Raw genomic sequence first — 19,348 nt, 5'->3', positions numbered from 1 at the left:
ACTCTACTTTGGCGTAATCGTCCGAAGACGAAAGGCTCGTGTCAACCCTCCGACGGGGATCGCGCGGGGGACGACGGTAGGGTTCTTCGTTGCAGGAGTGAAGTCGACCAGCGCATGTGCGTGTGGATGAACTGCGGCTGATGGCAAGGGACCCCGCGTGGGCGGCATGGCAGGAAATGAGCAGCTGGAGACACAAGACGTGATTGGATTCCCAGCGGGCCGGCTGGCGCCTTGCAGAATCGGTCGATTCCAGTGCAAATCTTTTCGGCGGCCTTGGCCTAGACTCTGACATTGTTGACGATGGCGGCTGATTTGGGTGCCTCATTGGCGCATGTCATTGAATTGAGCACGAGGATGACAACGAAATGACAGCTGCAGGTTGGAGGCTGGAGATCCTCCCAAGGTTCGATGGGATTGGCGGCCGAGGATGAATGAGAGGAGGAAGGCCATCGCGTGAGCTTGTCATGCTCGTAGGCAGCATCTGTCGGGCGATGACCGCAGCTGCATGGCAAATGTTTATTGAGACGAATCGAGGCTAGAGGCATTTTGAAATTCCTTATTCGGGCCACGTCAGGCCAACGGGTGACGACGACTCAGACGATGGGGTCCAAATTGCGGTATGCGGCATGGCTGTCAAATCTTGGACTGGATCGGAAAAGACGCACGGAAGCTGGATAGGAGAGCCGGAGAATGGAGAGCGGAGATGGGCAATTAGCAAAGAATTCTTTTTCTTTCTTTTCTCCTGAGAGAGGCGAGAACAGACGTGTTCGAGTGTTGTTTGTCCAGGGATGGCCTAGTCGGGAGTCGCTATTTTTACTGGGAGAGACCATCTCGAAGCCCCCAATTGTAAATGAAGCAACAAAGTTTGACAGCCGGGAGGATCATTGGATCATTAGACACAGGGCAGCGTCGTGTCCCGCCGTTTCCCGTTAGGCCAGGCCCATTCGTGCCAGGTAAGCAACCTGGAAGGCAGCATTCAACGAGATGAGCCTTCCCTTTTGGAGTGGTGATGTTGGATTGGTTGGATTGGAAGCTGAGCAAGAAGGAGGCCTGAGGAGCTCCTTCCAGGCAAATATTGAATAATGTGAATGCACGCCCTGACTCCTGACTCCTGTGCGCTTGCCTGTCGCGCCGTCAAGTGGGAAGTGGGGGTGGACGCGACACTTGGACCAATGACACGCCCCACCATCTTAGCAGAGCCCGCTATGATTCGCCGATTTAATCTGCATTTTTTTTCAGGTGCAGGCATTGTGCACCGCGGCCAATCTGGAGCTCCTTCCGCATTTTCACAACTGCTCCTCGTGTCCCGACAGGAACACCCCAGCCGGCGATGCACATCTCGCGGTCGAGTCGGGGTCGGGGAATGTGCATATGCAGGCGCACAGCTGCTCTTGCCTTGTGCAGGTCATTAGCTGGTATGTGGGGCGATACGCAATCCATCATCCGTTATCAGCAAGCTGCGAGGGGTCACGCTCTCTCTGCCTTGGTCCTTGGCTACAACCTTCTTGGGCAGTCGGCAGTCAAGCTCCGTTGTCGTGGGAAACGGGGCAGCCCAGTGTGGTTCAAAATAGACGATGTGAGCGGAGGCTTTCTTTACCCAAGGCATGTACTCTACGATACTTTGCAAAACACTAAAGATTTGTGACAGGTGAGCGACGATCAACGGCGCCAACTCCCACCTGAAGACAGACGAATCCAGCCCCCACAACTTCAGGCGCAGCAGGCTGCGAGCCGGACATTGAGCGCAATGCACCGCCAGAACGGGTGAAAGGGCCTCCGTCCCAGTGCTCCAGGGCTCCAGCCAGCGCTCCAATGCCAGTCGGCGGCACCTGCTTTTCCCACCTGGGCAGTTGCCTCCACCAAAACCCGCTCCTGCCGGCACCGGCCCACGACCTCGACCATGCCTGTGCCCCCTCCATATCGTGAGCACGACACACAAACAACAGCAGGAGCAAGGGTGGGCCTCCTGCCTCCCGATTCGGGCATGAGGGTGGTCATCTCCCGCTCGCCGTGGTTAGCTCTTGCTTTTGCATCCAAACAACAACACTGCACAAGACACTGGGGCCGATGACTGAAAGCACCGATTTGGCTACCTCGACTGCTCATCAGAGACAACTCGACAATTCCAGTCAGCAGTCTGACGTGTTGTTCGTTCCTTTTCATGGCCAATCAACCGTCTGAGAAACTCATCCCTCGTTGGAACCCTGCCTCGATCATGCTGTTCTAGACCACCGGTAGGCATGCTGGGCCCTGCTGCCTCTGCCTCTGCCCGGTTCGCTTGCTTTTGTCTCCCAGCCGCCTATTGAACCATTATTTCGCGCGCGACATTTTACCCTCATCTCACTGACTATAGCCGTCCTTGGGAATATGCTGCAGCGCGGCACATATCTCGCTCACTGCATTGGGCTGCTGCGTTGCGTCGTATCGGCCGTTGCAGTCACCGCCTGGCCGATGCGACCAAAACACTCCGCGAGAGTCCGGTTGGTCGCCCGTTGGTGCCGATAATAAGGTTGTTTCTCTTTGTTCATGCCGCCTTACCCAGCCAGCCAGCCGCCGTGCCGCCGCCAACTGGACTCAAGCCAAGGAGCAGATTCCAACTTCAACATGGCATCTGCCGGGACGATATCGACCTTCCCAGTCATCTCCGATTGCTTTTGAGCGGAGCGGGACCCGGGTAGGAAACAAATGACGACGTCAACAAACCCGCAGCCCGGGAATCGCAGCTGTCAAGCACAAACTCCCAAGCTTCCAAGGTTCCAAGCTTCGACTGCCCTGGGCAACACAGCCCTTCCCCTTCCCCTTCCGCCCCCCGTCCCCGTGTCCCCATGTGCGGTGCATCGCAGGCAAGTGGAGAGAAAGTCGTCAAAGTATTTTCTCATACTGATCTGAGTGGCCAGGTACAAGAATTAGAATATTGGCTTTTGCTGCTGAGTGGCTTGACGCCAAATCTCCTCCTTTCCCCCCTCCCGGCGCCCTTCCTCAAGCGGCTAGCGGCTGGCGTGCTGCTGCCCTACCCCTGTCCCCCTGCTCCAAGCCCCCAGTCCCTGCCAGGGGTGCCGGTTCTTTCGTGGACCTGGACCATGGACCACCGGCCACGAACAAGTCCAAGTTCAGGGCAGCGCACTTTGGCCACATCAGTTCGTCTGCTGGCCCGGTGCGTGTGCAGGTCCCAGGTGAGGGTGCAGAGGGTCTGGGTCTGTCTGTCCAGGTCCGGGTTTTTGTCTTGCGCTGCGTTGCGTTGCGCTGTGCTGCGTTCTGCTGCGCGATAGCGGAATCATTGACAAGTTTTGCCCCCAAACCCCCCGTTCCCTTTTTGCTCTGATTCCTGAATGAAAATACGACGCAGCCCACCACGGGTGCCGTCCATGCTTCGTCCAGACTCCACTGCAGAAGCCAGCGCGCGGCCCTTTGCTCTCTACACCCAACGCAGGTTCGTCTATCCGTACCGTTCCTTGAGTAAGGTACGGAGACATACCGCACTGCAGTAGCAGCAGCGGCAACCGTCAAAGGCTTCGTTCCCCTGGACCCCTGTTCCCCTGGTGCCATCCCATCCCAGGAACCGAGCAAGCCAGGGCCAACCGTGCCTCCCACCACGCGAGCGAGCCAAGCCAAGCCAATATTGCTCGCTCTCCCCCCATCCCATCCCATCTATTCCATAGTGTCCCGTCCCGTCCACCCATCCACTCGTTGCTTCTCCTTCTTAATCACCTCCTCTCCCCCAGCCAGAGCCAGGGATCGTCGTCGCCCTTTCAGAGCCTCACCTGCTTCCTGTCGCCAACCGTCCAAGCCGACTGAGTTGCTCGCCTCGACACGACAATACGCCTGTCAGTCGACGACCTCGAGACCGCACGCACTTCATCTGACTCCTGTCTTCTTCGCTCCGCCGAGATAGGTCAACCAGCGCGTCGACAACCGGGAAAGCTTCGAGCATTTGGATATCGCTCGAGCAACTATTTAATCACTCCGAATAATCTCAAAACGACCGCTTGCGAAGGATTCGCCGACTTGAGGGTTTACGCCGGAGGCTACCGAACCGATTCGCTATTAATCCTTCGACTGCATCGCTCTCAGCTCGCATTCGACTCCTTCATTGGTGTTGTTGGAAACTCATCTGGCGGATCACTCGTTTACCCGCCTGCATCCGAACTCACCGGCTCTCGACAAGCACCGAATAGGTCGCCTGCACAAGTCCTCCACCTTGGTGCAAGTAGTGGAGTGGTGCTCTTGTTTTTCCTTGGTGCCATAATATATCCACCATCGCGTGCGTGATCTGGTCGATCACCGGCTAGAGACAATCGACGCCGATCACAACGTGGGGTTCTCCAGGGAAACCAACAAAACCATCTGCCCAGCCAACATCGAGCGAGAGGCACCTCTTCTCGTATCTTGCCACCACAGTCCGGCAAAAGGATTATGTTCCGCATCTCCAACCTGCGTCCCGCAGCTTCCTCATGATGGCCTCACCTCTCATCATGTCTTCATTCGCTACACACTCAACCTCCCCCCGCAGGCCACGGTCACTATGGCTTTTCCTTTTCCTCACCATCGCCTCCATGGTCTCGGCCACCTCCGAATCTCTTTCTGAACTCCCCGCTCAGATTACCGCCCCCGCAGTCATTGCCCCAATGGACGCCCTCGTCGTCGACGACCGCACCCCGACCATGATCAAGGGCCGCTGGACCATGATGCCTTACGAAGAGCTCAAGAAGCGTGACGACGACAGCGCAACAGCGACTGCGACCCAGACGGTCAAGGCAACGGACGACCCGACCACCTTGACTCTTTCAGTTACCGTTCCTGCTGCGACCGTCGAGGCTGCGTCGCCTCTGCCATCTCCCTTCGACACCAGCTTGGCCTTCAACTTCACCAGCAACGACGGCGCCTCTTGCCCCCGCTTCATCAACGAAGTCCTCACCAACTCCAACTTTAAGAAGTGCTACCCGCTCTCTATGCTTCTTCAGGTGAGTTTCACGATATGCCGACTAAAAATGTGTACTAACTTGTCCAGGGTTCGAGGTCCTTCTTCGAGGCTGAGAAGAAGCTCTTGAGCATTGTCAAGGTACTCGACGCCACCTGCAGTGCGGATGTCGACTTCTGCACCACGTACTTGAACGGCGTGGCCAGCAACCTGACTCTGGCCGCCAACTGCGGATCGGACTATGAAGCCGGCAACCCCATCGTCATGCAAGCCTACCTCGGCATGAAGTCGTATGAGATGCTATACAAGGCCACCTGTCTCACTGACCCCGACACGTCCATGTACTGCTTCGCCAACGCCGTCACCAACCTGACCACGCCTTCGAATGTCTACTTCTACTACCTCCCTCTCAACATGACTCTCCCCGGCAGCGCCAACCCTACTTGCGGCTCGTGTCTCAGACGGACCATGGAAATCTACCAGACGTACACGTCCAATCGGAGGCTCCCTATTTCGTATACGTACGAGGATGCCGCCAGCCAAGTCAACACCATCTGTGGCCCCGAATACGTCAATATCACGCTGCTAGCGGCCGTCAGCAAAGCGGGGTTGTCAATGCCGTCATGGGCCCTGTCGACAGCAGCAATCGTGCTGGCGATGGCGTTCAACTTCTGGTAGACAGCATCACGCCAGCAGTACAGCAACACCAGGTTGTTCAACGATCTGCACGGATGGCTATGAGTCATGTTTAGAGATTTGATTTTCCAGCAAGCGCCTTGATACCCCTCAAACATTCTTTCGCATTTACTTCTTTTCATAATTCGCCGCCCCCGCGGGCCTCTCGAGTTATCACTCGGTCTTTATCTACATCTTTTATATTAGTCTCTAGTGTGTCACATCATGGCTGGGCTGGAAAGAAAAATAGCCAAGAGCTGGCATTGGTTGGCGGTTTGTCGATTTGACTGGGCATTTACACCACAGCCGGGAAGGCTGATCATGATCATGTGGGAATATTCGCTGAGGACAGCGATGAAGAGTAGGAAGGCACATGGCGCCACATACTGGCACATTGTCGGCATCCAATGAGATGCGGCACAAATAGTAATCTTCGCATGTGCGAGTCTTAATCCTATTCTTGTAGATACTCTTGAAGATGGTGGTTTATCTTGGGGAGTAAGAGGAAGAAGACAACGACCTATCATGGTCATCTCAATACAATCAATAAGTAGAACCATCCTGAGCTTTCCTTGCGCGACATGGTGATGAAAAATGATTGGGTGTGAGATTAGTCCTCGGACCCGATAGCTTGTTTGCCTCTCATGCAGGTTTGTCCAAGCCACCAACACCAACGAAACGGCTGGGCTGGGCTGGCTGCAGGTTTTGTGGGTTCAAACTAAACTTTGTGCAACGACGATCCGATGTGAGAGCGCTGATCCTTTCTTGGGCGTGCTGATCCTGTCTTATTTGCAGTGGCAGTCGCAAATCATTCAGAAGATGTAAGATCTCCTCCTCTCGCGTTGCACTTCAAACTCTGAAGCCGCTCCGTTAAGGCAGGCGCTTCCGCGAAGAAAAGAGTTACACTTTCTTTTTGCCAGTCAAGGGCGGGGTTCAAGATCGGAGAATTGTAATGTATTTTATTTTGTTATTACAACTATATGTGTTGATTATGTTCGCATTTTCAGCGTCTGGTGGGTATGTAGTGGTGCATGAGGTTGAGAGCTATCAGAGGTAAGTGGTCCGCAGTAACACGAACCAACTGGGACGAGGGGAAGAGACTGTTATTAAGCACTCAGAAATATCCCTCAAGTAAGTAGCTGAACTGCGGAAATACAGGAATTTCTGCGACTGCCCCCAAAAAACAAATTGTCCAAAAAATCAAGGTGTAAGCCGCGCCTTCCTCACCAATCTAGCCACCCACCACCCACCATCCACCACCTTCTCCTTCCCGACCATTTCACTTTTTCACTTTTCCACTGTCAACATTCGTCCACCTTCCTCACCGGTAAACCAACCAAAAATCATCTTCACATTCCCACCAGCAGCACAAGATTGCGGCTTTACTGCAAAGAAAATTACGATGGCCGATCAAGAAGAGAGAAGCGATAGAAAGTGTGCGAGGGGCGACGAGGACGAGCATCGGATCCAATTCCCATTACGGTGGGTCGCGGGCAGATTTATCGACGATTCGGGAGCGCCTGTATCGCAGAAAGACCTTGGCTATCTAGTAAGAAGCCAGCCTGTTAGGCTCGAGGGAACACTTCTGACAAGGATCGAAACCCCGATGCCTCTTGCGAACGACCGTGAATGGGTGGACAGACATCAGAAGCATATGGATGGTGAAGAGGGCGAGAATTTGGAGGAGGAGGAGGAGGAGACTGATGAGCAGGAGAATGCACATCGCCTTACGATGGAGGAGACACATGACCAACAAGGCGGTGCCGGCTTTCAGGAGGCAGGATTTCATTGTTCAACGATGATAGCGGTCTTCCAAGCTCTCTACAACCGGCAACATTGGAGAAGCTTGAGGTTCCACCTCGAGGCAGCCGAGAGTGAAGCTGATATAACACTTCTCGACAACAAGCTCGAGGTATTCATTGGAAGGAAAGATGGGATGGTGCAGGGCCTGAGGTGGAATAGAGCATACAGGGCAATTTCAAGTCGTCTGTTGAGCATTAGAAGACCAGGGGTTCAGACCGAGCTTCACCTCTAATCAGATTAGATAGATTGGGTTTACGCGGATCGTTACAAATCAGATATGATCCCTATCTCAAATCTTTCATGGAAGTTATTATATTATCATTGATTTGTAAATTTGATGTTTGGAAGCATCCCTCTGACAGTTTCGGGCGGGGGCTTTTATACGGCAGAGATGACGACAATGACGACAACGACGACGAGGATAACAGTAAGGCGAATGTAGAGGACGAAGGCGAGGATCAAAGGGGCAATAACGATAATAGACCTCCTAATAGTTGAGCAGGTTTCGAAACCAGAGCCAGTCCTGTATAGACGCTAGGTAGACGGATTCGACAACATTGAAAAAGAACGGCTCGATTCTATGCTACACATATTTCATTTAAAGTAATACCCAAAACCCCGGTGTCAATCTAAGAACCAGACAGCCCACAACGTCTCATCTCACAACCTCCCCTGCCGCGACCCAGCCCGCAGCTCCTTCTGCTCCCTAATCCGCCTCTGCGCCACCTTCCACGGGTGAATCCCATCCGCGTACCCAATAAATGGCGAGCCCACCCCGTACCCGAGCATATCCACCAGCCGCCGCGGCATGCCGTCCAACTTGTCCCAGTCGACGGCGAGGATCTGGTTCTCGAGCGGGCGGATCCAGGGCTGGCAGTACTGCACGGTCATGCTCCTGCGCTCGCGGTCAGAGGTGTTCTGCCCGCCGCCGTGCCAGAGCGTGCCGACGAAGAAGACGGCGCTGCCGCGGGACATGACGACGGGGACGGCGTCCTCGCGGCGGGGAGCGCGGTCGTGGTCCTTGTCGCCCCATTTGTGGGAGCCCGGGATCACGAGGGTGGCGCCGTTGGTGGGGGTGAAGTCGTCTATTGCGACCATGACGCCCTGTCGACAAATCAGAAGCAGCCGTTGTTCTTGATAGAAGGGTCACCTACGGTGCCAAACGGACGATGAGGCCGCGGGACGGTGACAAACCCATCGTCATGGTGGAGCATCTGCGGCGCCTCGCCGGGCTGGATGTAGACGCTGTGGAAGGAGTTAAGGAGGAAGCCCGGGTCGAGGAAGTGGTCGTTGAGGGCGAGCAGGGCCGGGTGGAGGGGGAACTTCTGGAAGACGGGGGACTTGTTGAGGAGGGCGTAGATGCGTTTGGTGTTGAGGCCCTCGAAGTCGTTGCGGCCGGCACGGTCGCCGCCTGCGGGCCCGGCGGAGGCGGCGTCGGCTGCGAGGCGGGCGAGTTCGCTGGTGGCTTCCTCGATCTCGGCCTCAGTGAAGGCGTTGGGGATGATTACGTAGCCGTGCTCTTCGACGTGGTCGATGAGGTGTTGGTAGCTGGGTTGAGGTGTGTTGGTAGTTGCCATTATGATTGAAGCTTCGGTATCGTGAGGTTTGATGAGAGAGAGTTCTGTGTTGATGAACCTCAGGCTACGTCGTGAAGCTGAGAGTCACTGGAGGACTTATACAAAATCAGTCAACGAAGCCGGACGGGATGGATGGGATGGACGGCGTTGAATATATGGGCCAGCCGAGGTTCGAGGATTCGTCTCTAGTTCCTGTTACTGCTGGAAAAGACCGAGTATCTGTAAAGCGATGATGGAGTCCTTCTGGAGAAGACCGGCGACGATGATGTTGAAGACGCGGGAGGAACGGTTGGACTTATTGCAGCACTTATCGATGTGTACAAGGATATCAAGACTTGGGGAGCCGAGGTATGATGTGGGCACCTTCTCTCCTTTCTCCAACGAATCGCGTTTTGGAGACTTCCAACTTGCGTGGGAAGCGGGGATATTGGAGTCTAAAGCTGGGGGAAAAGATGGGATGATGCTGGCGTGCGGGGGAGCCGAGGCGGCTTGATGCGGAGGAGACAGAGTCACCGAAGACCGTTCGTCTGTCTTGACTTGTAGGTTTTTTTTTCCACTGGAGATTGCATGATGATTGCGGTTCCTTAATGACTGATTGGATCGGCGTGTCGCCGATCCACCGGATGACGCGGGGACGGGGCCGCCTGGGAGTACGTCCTCCGCGTTATGATAACGGAGCGCTCCGCTCTCTGGATGACTCCGGACATTACCAAGAGCATCCCGACGACGTTGCAAAGCTCACGGAACGTTCGGAGGACTGGGAGATGGCAAACCACTCTTCTGGTCCGACATCTCGCAAAAGTTGCTATAGCATGTAGAAAGCCTTACGTATCTGGGAAATTTCTTTTACAGGTCGAACTTGTTTGACCAATATTCAAGTTTTAATTTGTATCTTTTGACAGTTCGAAGATAGACCGTATTAGACGTCATTCGTGGGGAGTAATTTCAAGTGACACTGAGTTGATCAGAGGCGTTGAAGGAACAATTGCTTACTGCGCACTAACCATCATAATACTCGATTAATTCTGTGGCTGGGTGAACATGTTGCTGCACCAAATAACAAAGACTGCTGTTGCTAATCTGTGTCTCGAAAGAAAGATTTCCTGCCGTGTAGTCCAGGCTCTGGCTGCCCGTGTAGCTCATTCTTCTGCCTCCGTCTCAAAGGGCTTCTGTCCATAGACAACGTGTCTGCACAAAATCAGCAACATGATCAGAGCTCGGCTCTTCATAACTTACAAGTCAAACATGGCATGGAACGCGCCCGTCTTCAGCTCTTTTCGCACCTGCGAAAGCTCAACGAACACCTCCTCTTTCGTTCGTCCGAGGACACCGCAGAAGAGCTTCAAGGAGAAGCCCTCCAGACCTTCCAGTGTCTGGGCCAGATTGAGCATGCCAATATCTCGGTAGTGGGGTTCCTTGGGCCAGGGGCCAACCGGGAGCATGAACTTTTGATGGTGTACGTTCCGGAATCCTTGATCCCGCACCCAACCCTCGACTTTCGGTCCCGGGCAGGCGTCACGGCCAATCATCTTACAGGCCTCGATCAGGGTCCTATTCCACTTGTATGTTGCGTGGTCTTCGGTGAATGTTCCGTCTTGAGTGTGGTACTTCACGGACAATTCTTGGAATTCGGCCCAATCGCCTGGTTCCAAGTTGCTGGACATTGGTATGTCAGTGTTGGCCTTATGATGCAGGTCTCTGGAAATAGTTCTGGAAGCTGGGCAGTTGAAGGAAGGTTATTTACTCGTAAATGTTGCGGACAAGCTTCGGCCAGTCCAGAATTGAAGCCACCATGTGTCTGCACATGATGTAGTTGTACTTGCAACTCACAACCCAGGGACTCTCGACATCGTCGACTTCGAACTTCACATTCGGAGGAACCCTGTGTCATGTATTAGCCGCCAGTTCCCATGGAAGATAGAGGCAACGGAGAAGAAACTACCATTTCGGCTGGATAGGACTCAGATCAATGCCGATAATCTCCGCATTTTCAAAGACATCGCCCATCTCAATTGCCCCTGCACAACAAAGTTAGCATGCAAGTGTCTGAATCTGGACTGCTCTCGGTGTGTACAAATCCCAGTTCCCGTTCCAATGTCAAGAATCCTGTGGACCTTCTCCTTCTCGAGAGGCGCAAGAAAGAGCTTGTTGCCGATTGATCTGACTTTCACCGCATGAGACATGTCGAGGCGATCCATTTCGGCCTGTGCTGTTGTCAGCAATGCAGGTTACGCGTGATGAGAGTTCGTGATAAGAGACCAACCTCGTCGTTCGGGAAGGCATAGACTGGTTGTGTCAGGGAAGTAGAAGATTGTCAAAGTGTTGGCACAGAGGACAACTCACCTCCGGGCCGGAAAGCGTGGTAGCGGCGCCCGTATTCGATGGGATAATCGACAACACTTGAGGCCAGCGAAGCAGTGTAGTTCGAGCTAATTATATCAGTCAGACTCGTCCAGGAAACGGTGGCAGGAATCCGTACATGCGCTCATCCATCTCCGCGGGATCGTTGGGCTGACTTCCAAGTCAGCATGGTTCTTACTGAGAGTTTCGATCGTGGCATATGACCGTGTTCCCAGCGTCCGCCTCGAGAGCAACACCATCAGGCTCAGATGCATGGGAAAAATCTTCAGCGGCATGAGGGGAAGATCCTTGAGGTGATGTAGCTGGACCGGAAGTGGATTGCTCCGCGACACGACCATGAGGAGAAGCCGGGTCCGCTGCACCTGGAGCGGACTCGACCGCTCGTGGTGGGCTAAAATCCTTTTTCGAAGAGTCACCCATGATGTACACCGACAAATATTGCAGAATGAGAATCGATCGAGAGTTGTGTCAACTAGGTGATTGCAGGAGAAAACAATTTTACCATGGGAGGACGAGGGGAAACATCGTTGAGGGTGGTTGGATGAAGGCGGGGCTTTATATTGAATCCCTCCTTCCTAGTCCGAGAAAGTGCGAGTGGCAACACGCCACTTATGCATTCTGCAGGCAGGAATCAACATGTAGGACAATGATATTCATCGTCTGGGCTCTTTGTTGGTACGCGACGGATAGATCAATCTCATTCGCCCACTTCGGCTGTAGCGAGCTGTTGGTTGATGTGGGAAAGCGCATTTCCGGAATTCCAGGCTCCACTGCACTTCCCGGCGTCTCTGACCATCTTTGACACGGGAAGTTATTATAGTTCAACAATCTTTTCTTTGCCTTCTACGGAGCACAAACCGAAGGATGACACGTCACTGCTGCGAGCAAAGGTTCGGGTGTATGACAAACATATCGCTCTCTCCCAGGCTGTCAGTCGTAGGGATACTAATGGATCAAGGCCATTCGCCCGTGACCTGCACTCGAACTATGGGTGAACAAGGAGAGGGCTGAGACGGGATGTTACCTGCGAATTTATGCCGGAACTAATAAGGAATCCACTTGTGTCGATCTTTGAGGCCGCTTGCTCGAAAAACGCCAGAGGAAACCGCGAGTTCCACTACCTAGGTCAGACAGTAGGATTGGCACGTTTTGAGCAACATAAGTTCAATTAGAAAGAGATGGAAGCGAGACACAAGCAAGATAAACGTGCTGCCCTGAAGCAAAACTACGTAGACAGTCTGAGACGTCAAAAGAATCCTCCTTGCAAAATTAGACGTAACACGATCCCGAGAGTCCACGCCAATATAAACATTAAGTCCAATGTCCAGGTACATACAGGCATCCCTCAGCAGCGGTGCTGATATCTCCTAGAAGATCTCCTGGGGACTCGCAAGGAAACGCCTCAGACATATACTCATCAGTGACCTCAAACGTGCTTTTCAATCCATCCGGAAAACACCAGTCTCCACTGGCCTCACAAAAGAGTTGGGAGTCAGCAATGACACCTTCCATGCTGACATCAGTCAACTGTTCTGTCTCATTTCCAGACAATCGCGGAACGGAAACATTCGCGATGTTGAGATCATTTGTGTTGAGTGCAGGGAAGGGATCTTGGAAGACTTTTGTCGAATCTTTCGCATGATGTTGTTCGCGATATTCTTGTATTATGTCAAGAAAGCCTTGCAATCGTTCGAGGGAAGCTTCGCTTCCGCCGAGTCGCTTCATGTTCTGTAGATACTGCTCCAGGCCTCTCACTGTCTCTGGACCTTCCGTCGTCTGCGTTGGCTGGGTGCTCTGAGCATCTGCGATTGATAATGGGCATTAGCGATGAACACGGAAACGGTCACTTGTGGCCTAGGTGAAAGGTTTGCCTACCCGATGAAGGTGCCGTGAGGGGGAATGGTATGCAGTCGAACAAGATTTCATATATAGCCTTCCACTTCTCATGATTTGGTACCTTCAGACGTCGTTGGCGAATTTTCCCTTCCTTCACTTTGCCAATCTTGCCGCTGGCTGTGTCACTCAGCTTGGAGCAAACTGCCTCTTTTTTGTGACCTGTCAACTCAGAGTCTGTCTTGAATTCTGCCAGACATGTCTGGCAAGCATGCTCCGGCAAAGAGTGCACGCGATACAGGTGTTCTCTGTTGAACAATTAGCCAACTAATCTCGGTCTACCGTGAATGTAACACCTCCAGCTAGGGACCGCCTTACTTCAGTCTAGATATATTCCACCCAGGCCCCATGCAGCGCCATGGTCGGGCGCCATACTTTGCGCGGTCATGATGATAAAAAGGACAAGGGAAGAGCGATGAATTGTTGAGGTCTTCGGAAGTTGAATGGCTCGGCGGAATGGTGGTTGATGCTTGCGTTGTGGATAGATCTGTGATCCCTTTCTTTCGCTTGATGCGCGCCGCAGGTCTGGCTAGCGGTGATTCCGGACGCCGTTTTGGTCCTGATGATGGAGCGGGAGGCTCGACTGGCCCGGACTGTTCTGGTGCGTGAAAAGGTATGCTATAATAACCGCTGTCGAATGTGTTGTTCCATGCATCTACATCTGGAAGGACTGAAAGTGATTCTGGGCTCGGAGAAGGTCGGGGTGGAGCGATAGAGGCCGACAACTCTTCTCTCGAGATATCCTGGGCGTCCCACACTTGTTGAGACAAGGACTTGGACGACAAGTCAGAGGAAATCTCCACTGTATGGAGTAATTCAACGCCATCAGCAAGCAGATTGTGTTGCAGGGCATCGTCAACTCCGTATTCGTCCCACTTCTCATCCTCAACGTGGACGATGCTATCTATCCCTGACCCTCCTTCGTTGAGCATGGTGCTTTCATATCGGGCCAGGAGTGAGGTCAGAATCGACACCACTTCTGATGCGCCAGCGCGTCCGTCGGGTGACGGTTCAAGCATGCGGTGCTGTACGAAACTCAAGACATCGTCAAAACTGTAAGAAGATTGGGGAAAGGTGCGAAGCTCGTCGATAAACTAGTTAGATCATCGTAAGCATCGAGATGGAGGAAATTATCGCACATGATTCGAGACTCACTTTCGCGACCCCTGCTTTGAGCTGCGCAGAACCTGGCACTTGTTCTGCATCGTCTGAAATTTCAAAATATGCATCTTTGAATCTGTTCTGTACGGCTCCAGTTGATGTCGATGCCCGAGATGTCGATAATGCCTGCAGTCCCTCCCGGCCCGAAGCAAGCCACGTAAGAGACTCCAGAAAGACACAGCCAAGCGACCATATATCCATCGATTGAGAAACACGCCGTGTTTGTTGTACCTCTGGCGGGGAGTAGATGGCGGTTCCGCAGTTGTGTGCGTCTACGGCGTATCTGGCCTGTGTCTGTTCGCCGTGAAATTTCGCCAAACCGAAGTCGGATATTTTGAGTGTTCCTAGCATATTGCCTCTCTCATCGGAGTCGGAAAACCACAGGATATTTTCTGGCTTCAGATCGCCGTGCCTGCCATAGTTTGGCCCTGTGTTGTGGAGAGATTCTATGCCAGACGCAAGACCAACAGATTGTTGGAGCGTCCATCTCGCAACCTCTTTTCCTGACCGGTGGCTGCAGTCCGAATGTCTGTTCCAATACTGTCGGAGATTACAATCCGCCCATGAAAACACGAAGTAGTGGCTATCCATGTGTGTATATGAAAAAAGGGCATTGACAATATTGGGATGTTCGAAGTGGTGGATTTTCTGCAGCGCATCGAGCTCAGCCTTGTACGCACTGCTATCGAGCCCGCGGAGCTGCTTCACAGCAAAGTAGGTATTCTAAAATTCTCATAACTTAGTACGAAGTATTTAAAGTGTTCATCATATGTGGGGCGCAATACCTTCTTCGTTGTATGGTGAAAATCGTGGTGAGCGGGATGGATTACGACTTTCCAAACGGAACCGAACCCGCCTCTGACCACTGAAGACTCCTGTTCGGGTCCCAGCTCAACGAAGGGTAGGATCGCGGCAGGTTCCAAATTGGACACCTGAAGGTTCTCGGAACTGAAGTCAAGAAACGGCGCGAGACAAATCCACTGAGTTTCATAAAAAGCATGGAGAAAGCTATCTGGCATTCCAATGAGACAGCGTGCAGGCGTATTATTGCGGGACAATACTCTGTCCTTTTCATTCGTGCCATCATCGAGTAATTTGACGGGAAGACTGGAATCCGTAAATTCGTCGTCCATGAACTTAGAAATCACAGACACCTGGTCTATAAGGACGAGAATCGTAAAAATCTTGCGTCGGGGTTTGATTGGGCTGCAAATCGCCTTGGTGTACATGGCTCTGAACATCTCCGGTATATGAGGCGCACTTTGTCTCAGCTCTTCTCGAACCGAGTCTGGGGTCATGATGGCGTCTAATTGGTCGCGGGGTAGGAAAGTCGTGCTTGGCCGTGAGGTTGTTGGTGATGGCATGGTATTCACCATAGAGGCCCGAATCCGGTCACCCAAAGAGTCGTAACCGCACGTCTCCGCGTTCGTCTCGGCGAAGGCGTGAAATGAGTTTTGCCCCATCTCGTTCGGTGCTTTAGGGTCCATGGTATCGGCGGTCTGTTGTTGCAATGGATGCTGATAATGTGGTAACATGAACCTTTGGGCAAAAGGTTGGATAGAATGGCGGTAGGAAATAAACGAGGCAAAGAGTGGACGTTGTCACTCAAGATCGATGCTGGTCAGGCCAACTTATTCTTGGGCCGAAAACGCCACCTCCGTCGCCTACCCAATGATGTATGGTGTCGATGCTCTGCGCAGCTGCGTGTTCTGGCCTTCGCAGCGCGCTCATTGGACCCAGGAATAAGGCAACTCGCAGGTGCGAACTGCGTTCGCATTTGCGTATTCGCAGGCTGATCGACGGGTGGCTAGCCCAATCACACTGGGAGGAGGAAATGCATAGCCTAAACGCCGAAAAGGCGCATTGAAATGCTGTTCTAAGTGAAATAGCCATGCTGTTGGGATTGACATTCTATTTATGACACCGATGTTTGCAACATGACCTAATGTTGAATCGAAATCAAGCTGGCTGAGGATAGATAAGTAGGTAAGCAAAAAGAAAGAATAGGTACCTGCAACAACATCTCCGGACCAGACAACGTTGACAGCAACACTGATCACAAGCGATACGATGGAAGCAACCAAATATCTTCAGAATAATCTTCATATTCACAATCACATCAAGACATTATCATTAACCTCCTCTAAACCCACTCCTCCACATCCCTCCTCATCAGAATCTCCCCGCCATCCAACCCCGCCCCAACCTGCGGCACAACCACCAACCCCTCCTCCACCAAATCCAGCGCCAGCCTCGCAATAAGCCCATCACACCCCCTCGCCGCCATAACGTCCACCGTCACAGGCAGCATCTCCGTGTGATTCGTCACCGCGCTCACGCTGCCCACCTGGCCCACCGGAAACACATGATCAGGCGCGCCGCTGAACACCGACAGCCGGCCGTTACTGAACCCCAGCGGCGGCGTGCTCGGCGCCTCGAGGTACGCGTTGCGCGGGCTCGCGGCGCCGGCGCTGCCGACGTAGAGCAGGAACCCGGAGGAGCACGAGGAAGGGGTCGGGGCGAGGACCGCCGTGTTGAACCAGTCCATGAAGAGCGTCTTGTTCGCCTTGGCGTCGTCGAGCGCGGAGGCGGGCTGCGTGTCGCCCCAGGCCCAGCGGGCGAGGGGGACGGGGTTGACGAAGGGGCGGCGGCCGTCGTGGGCGGCTGCGTTGTGTTAGTGACTATTATCAACTTTTGGAATACAGCAGAAACTCACCAGCGTAATCCGCGTAAAACGGGTCCCTGACAAGGGCAGTCTGCTCCTTGGTGATGAGCGTGGCATACGTTGCGCCCAGCACCTCCGTCAGACTCAACCCCTTAACGCTCTCCGGCCCCGACGAAGCCCACGCCTCCGTCAAGTTGAACTCGGTCACGTTCGTGTCCAGGAAAGCCGCCAGGCTCGCCGCGAACTTGTTCAGCATCTGGCCCGCGGGGGTCTCGTCCGAGGGGAAGCCGAGGGTATACACCGTTTTGGGGTACACCACCTCCGCCCCCGCGAAGGACGTGTAGTTGTCCCTGTAAAGCGCCTTCTGCGCCGCGTCCCAGATGCGCGGGTCCCGCGTCAGGAAGCCAGGCGTGTCCAGCGTCGGCGAGAGCGGCATCACCTCGTCCAGGCTCACGAGGTCGTGCGACGGCCGGTTGCCGAACAAGCCCTGCACGCCCGACGGCCCGCGGATGGAGCCGCCGGTGTCGCTGCCGACGGCGATGTCGAGCCACTCGTAGCTGGCGACGCTCGCGCCGGCGCCCGAGGAGCTCGACGAGGGGTCGTTGTAGCCGTCGCCGCGCGGGTTGAAGGGCGCGTGGTAGTCGACCCAGTCGGCGGTGGCGGTCTCGCCGTTGGCGAACTGGCTGGGCTTCTGGAAGCCGACGACGACGGCGCCGGCGTCGATGAGGTTCTGGATGGCGGTGCCGGTCTTGGCGGCGGGCGGGTAGAGGCCGTACCACGCGCGGTTGCCGTTGGAGCCCTTGACGCCGGCGAGGGAGTAGATGTCCTTGACGCCGACGCGGACGCCGGCGAGGGGCTTCTCGGGTGTGGGTGTGAAGTGCAGCCGCGAGGGGACGCCGACGGTCAGCGATGCGGAGGCGGGGACCTGCGCGGAGAGGGTCTGGAAGGTGCCGTCTGGCGTTTGGAGAAGGGACTCGGAGAAGGCGCCGGCGAAGTCGGGGTATAGGCGGAAGGCCTGGTGGACCTCACCGGTGGTGGTGTCGAGGAAGTAGGGGCCGGACGGGATCGAGGCGAGCTTGGATAGCGGGAGGACGGCGGAGGTGGTGTTGCCGCGAGCGTATGTAGACTTGGGACCGGCTCCCGCGAGGAAGATGGCGTTGAGGAAGGCGGGCTGCCAGACATCGTCCTGGGCTGTCCAGTTGCTGAAGAGGCTTGTCAGGTCGTGTGTGGCCACGGCATCGGCGACGACGGTGATGGGAGTGAAGCCGAAGGCGCGCGGCAGGGTCTTGAGGTCCAGCGAGGCGTTGGAGGGTTTGCCCTGGGAGAAGGGGGAGACGAAGTAGTACACATCGTCGAGCTTGAGCGAGGCGCCGGTCGTCACGAGGTCGGCGACGGCGGCGCCGGCCAGCGTGAGGAAAGCAAAGGCCTTCATCATTGACTGTCGAGAAGGGTAAGATCACGGCTGGGGAGGCGAGCCGGACTGCCTGAAATGCAACGACGGCAGCATCTTTATAACCTCGTTGGAGCACTGCTCCAAGGGAAGAGATCCGATCCGTTGCCTTGGCTGATAAGTGCGCGCTGCTTATTCCTTAGAATCAGGACCTCTGCCATAAGCAATATGCAATCATCTCTCTCTGCATGGGGCGGCCGCCGGGGGTTGGCTTATCGCGGGACTCCTCAGTTGCATCGCTAGCTTTGATGCCTCCCGGTAGTCGAGCGGGGGTCTGCCGACTAAGCAGAGGCCGGACCCGTTTTTATTTCGGTGAAGAATGTTTCTCTTGGTCATTCAATGGAGGGGGGAAATTTTTGGACGGGGGGAGGAAGTGTTATCGCGGCGTCGAGGATTCCGGCCGATGTCGGGAATGGACTGGGGGCAGCTGTTTGCCGGGGGCCCGGCAAATTGGACGAGCGGGAATTTGCCGACGAGTAAATGCCGAACGAGATGATATCGAGGGACAATTGTGAAGACGACATCTTTATGGTGAAGAGGTGACATTGCAAGATTTTGAAATAGAAGTTTGGGTGTGAAACAATTCACAGTCCATCGCCGCGGGGTGCAAGATCCAACGGGCGTTCGCCGTCCCAAGCAGACGGTTCCCCCACACGCGGACCGGACCTGTCAACGTGCCTGTCCAACGGCACGGTAAACTTTATGGCACTTCCGTCATCAAAAAAAGTACCTTGCCTGTTACTGCGTCAGCTTCTGCCTCATGAACTACGCGGACTTATAACAAACACGCCCGATGGATGCTGACCACCACGTCTCCACGAACATTTGTCGGATGAATCACAAAG

At 54.4% G+C, this 19,348-nt stretch overlaps 5 protein-coding genes across 5 annotated transcripts; 1 reads left to right on the top strand and 4 right to left on the bottom strand.

Moving 5' to 3' along the window:
• Nucleotides 1-4,553: 4,553 nt before the first annotated feature.
• On the top strand, nt 4,554-5,596 carry COL26b_010513 (uncharacterized protein; the record flags this gene model as incomplete). Its single annotated transcript, XM_053183209.1, has 2 exons — nt 4,554-4,961; nt 5,009-5,596. 2 exons carry the CDS (start codon nt 4,554-4,556, stop codon nt 5,594-5,596), a joined length of 996 nt encoding a protein of 331 aa, XP_053032856.1.
• A 2,460-nt stretch (nt 5,597-8,056) lies between these two features.
• On the bottom strand, nt 8,057-8,973 carry COL26b_010512 (uncharacterized protein; the record flags this gene model as incomplete). The annotated part of the gene is made up of 2 exons (XM_053183208.1): nt 8,057-8,500; nt 8,551-8,973. 2 exons carry the CDS (start codon nt 8,971-8,973, stop codon nt 8,057-8,059), a joined length of 867 nt encoding a protein of 288 aa, XP_053032855.1.
• Nucleotides 8,974-10,112: 1,139 nt separating this feature from the next.
• Nucleotides 10,113-10,637, bottom strand: COL26b_010511 (uncharacterized protein; the record flags this gene model as incomplete). Its single annotated transcript, XM_053183207.1, has 2 exons — nt 10,113-10,161; nt 10,210-10,637. 2 exons carry the CDS (start codon nt 10,635-10,637, stop codon nt 10,113-10,115), a joined length of 477 nt encoding a protein of 158 aa, XP_053032854.1.
• Nucleotides 10,638-10,713: 76 nt separating this feature from the next.
• Nucleotides 10,714-10,980, bottom strand: COL26b_010510 (uncharacterized protein; the record flags this gene model as incomplete). The annotated part of the gene is made up of 2 exons (XM_053183206.1): nt 10,714-10,855; nt 10,916-10,980. The coding sequence occupies 2 exons, from the start codon at nt 10,978-10,980 to the stop codon at nt 10,714-10,716; spliced, it is 207 nt and encodes a 68-aa protein (XP_053032853.1).
• A 5,551-nt stretch (nt 10,981-16,531) lies between these two features.
• On the bottom strand, nt 16,532-18,485 carry COL26b_010509 (uncharacterized protein; the record flags this gene model as incomplete). Its single annotated transcript, XM_053183205.1, has 2 exons — nt 16,532-17,052; nt 17,105-18,485. 2 exons carry the CDS (start codon nt 18,483-18,485, stop codon nt 16,532-16,534), a joined length of 1,902 nt encoding a protein of 633 aa, XP_053032852.1.
• Nucleotides 18,486-19,348: the final 863 nt, after the last annotated feature.

This window comes from Colletotrichum chrysophilum (assembly GCF_026319265.1).
Source record: "Colletotrichum chrysophilum strain AFK26 chromosome Unknown scaffold_113, whole genome shotgun sequence".
NCBI lineage: Eukaryota > Fungi > Ascomycota > Sordariomycetes > Glomerellales > Glomerellaceae > Colletotrichum > Colletotrichum chrysophilum.
The sequence above is the reverse complement of the archived record's forward strand: the minus strand, read 5'-3'. Positions and strand labels throughout refer to the sequence as shown.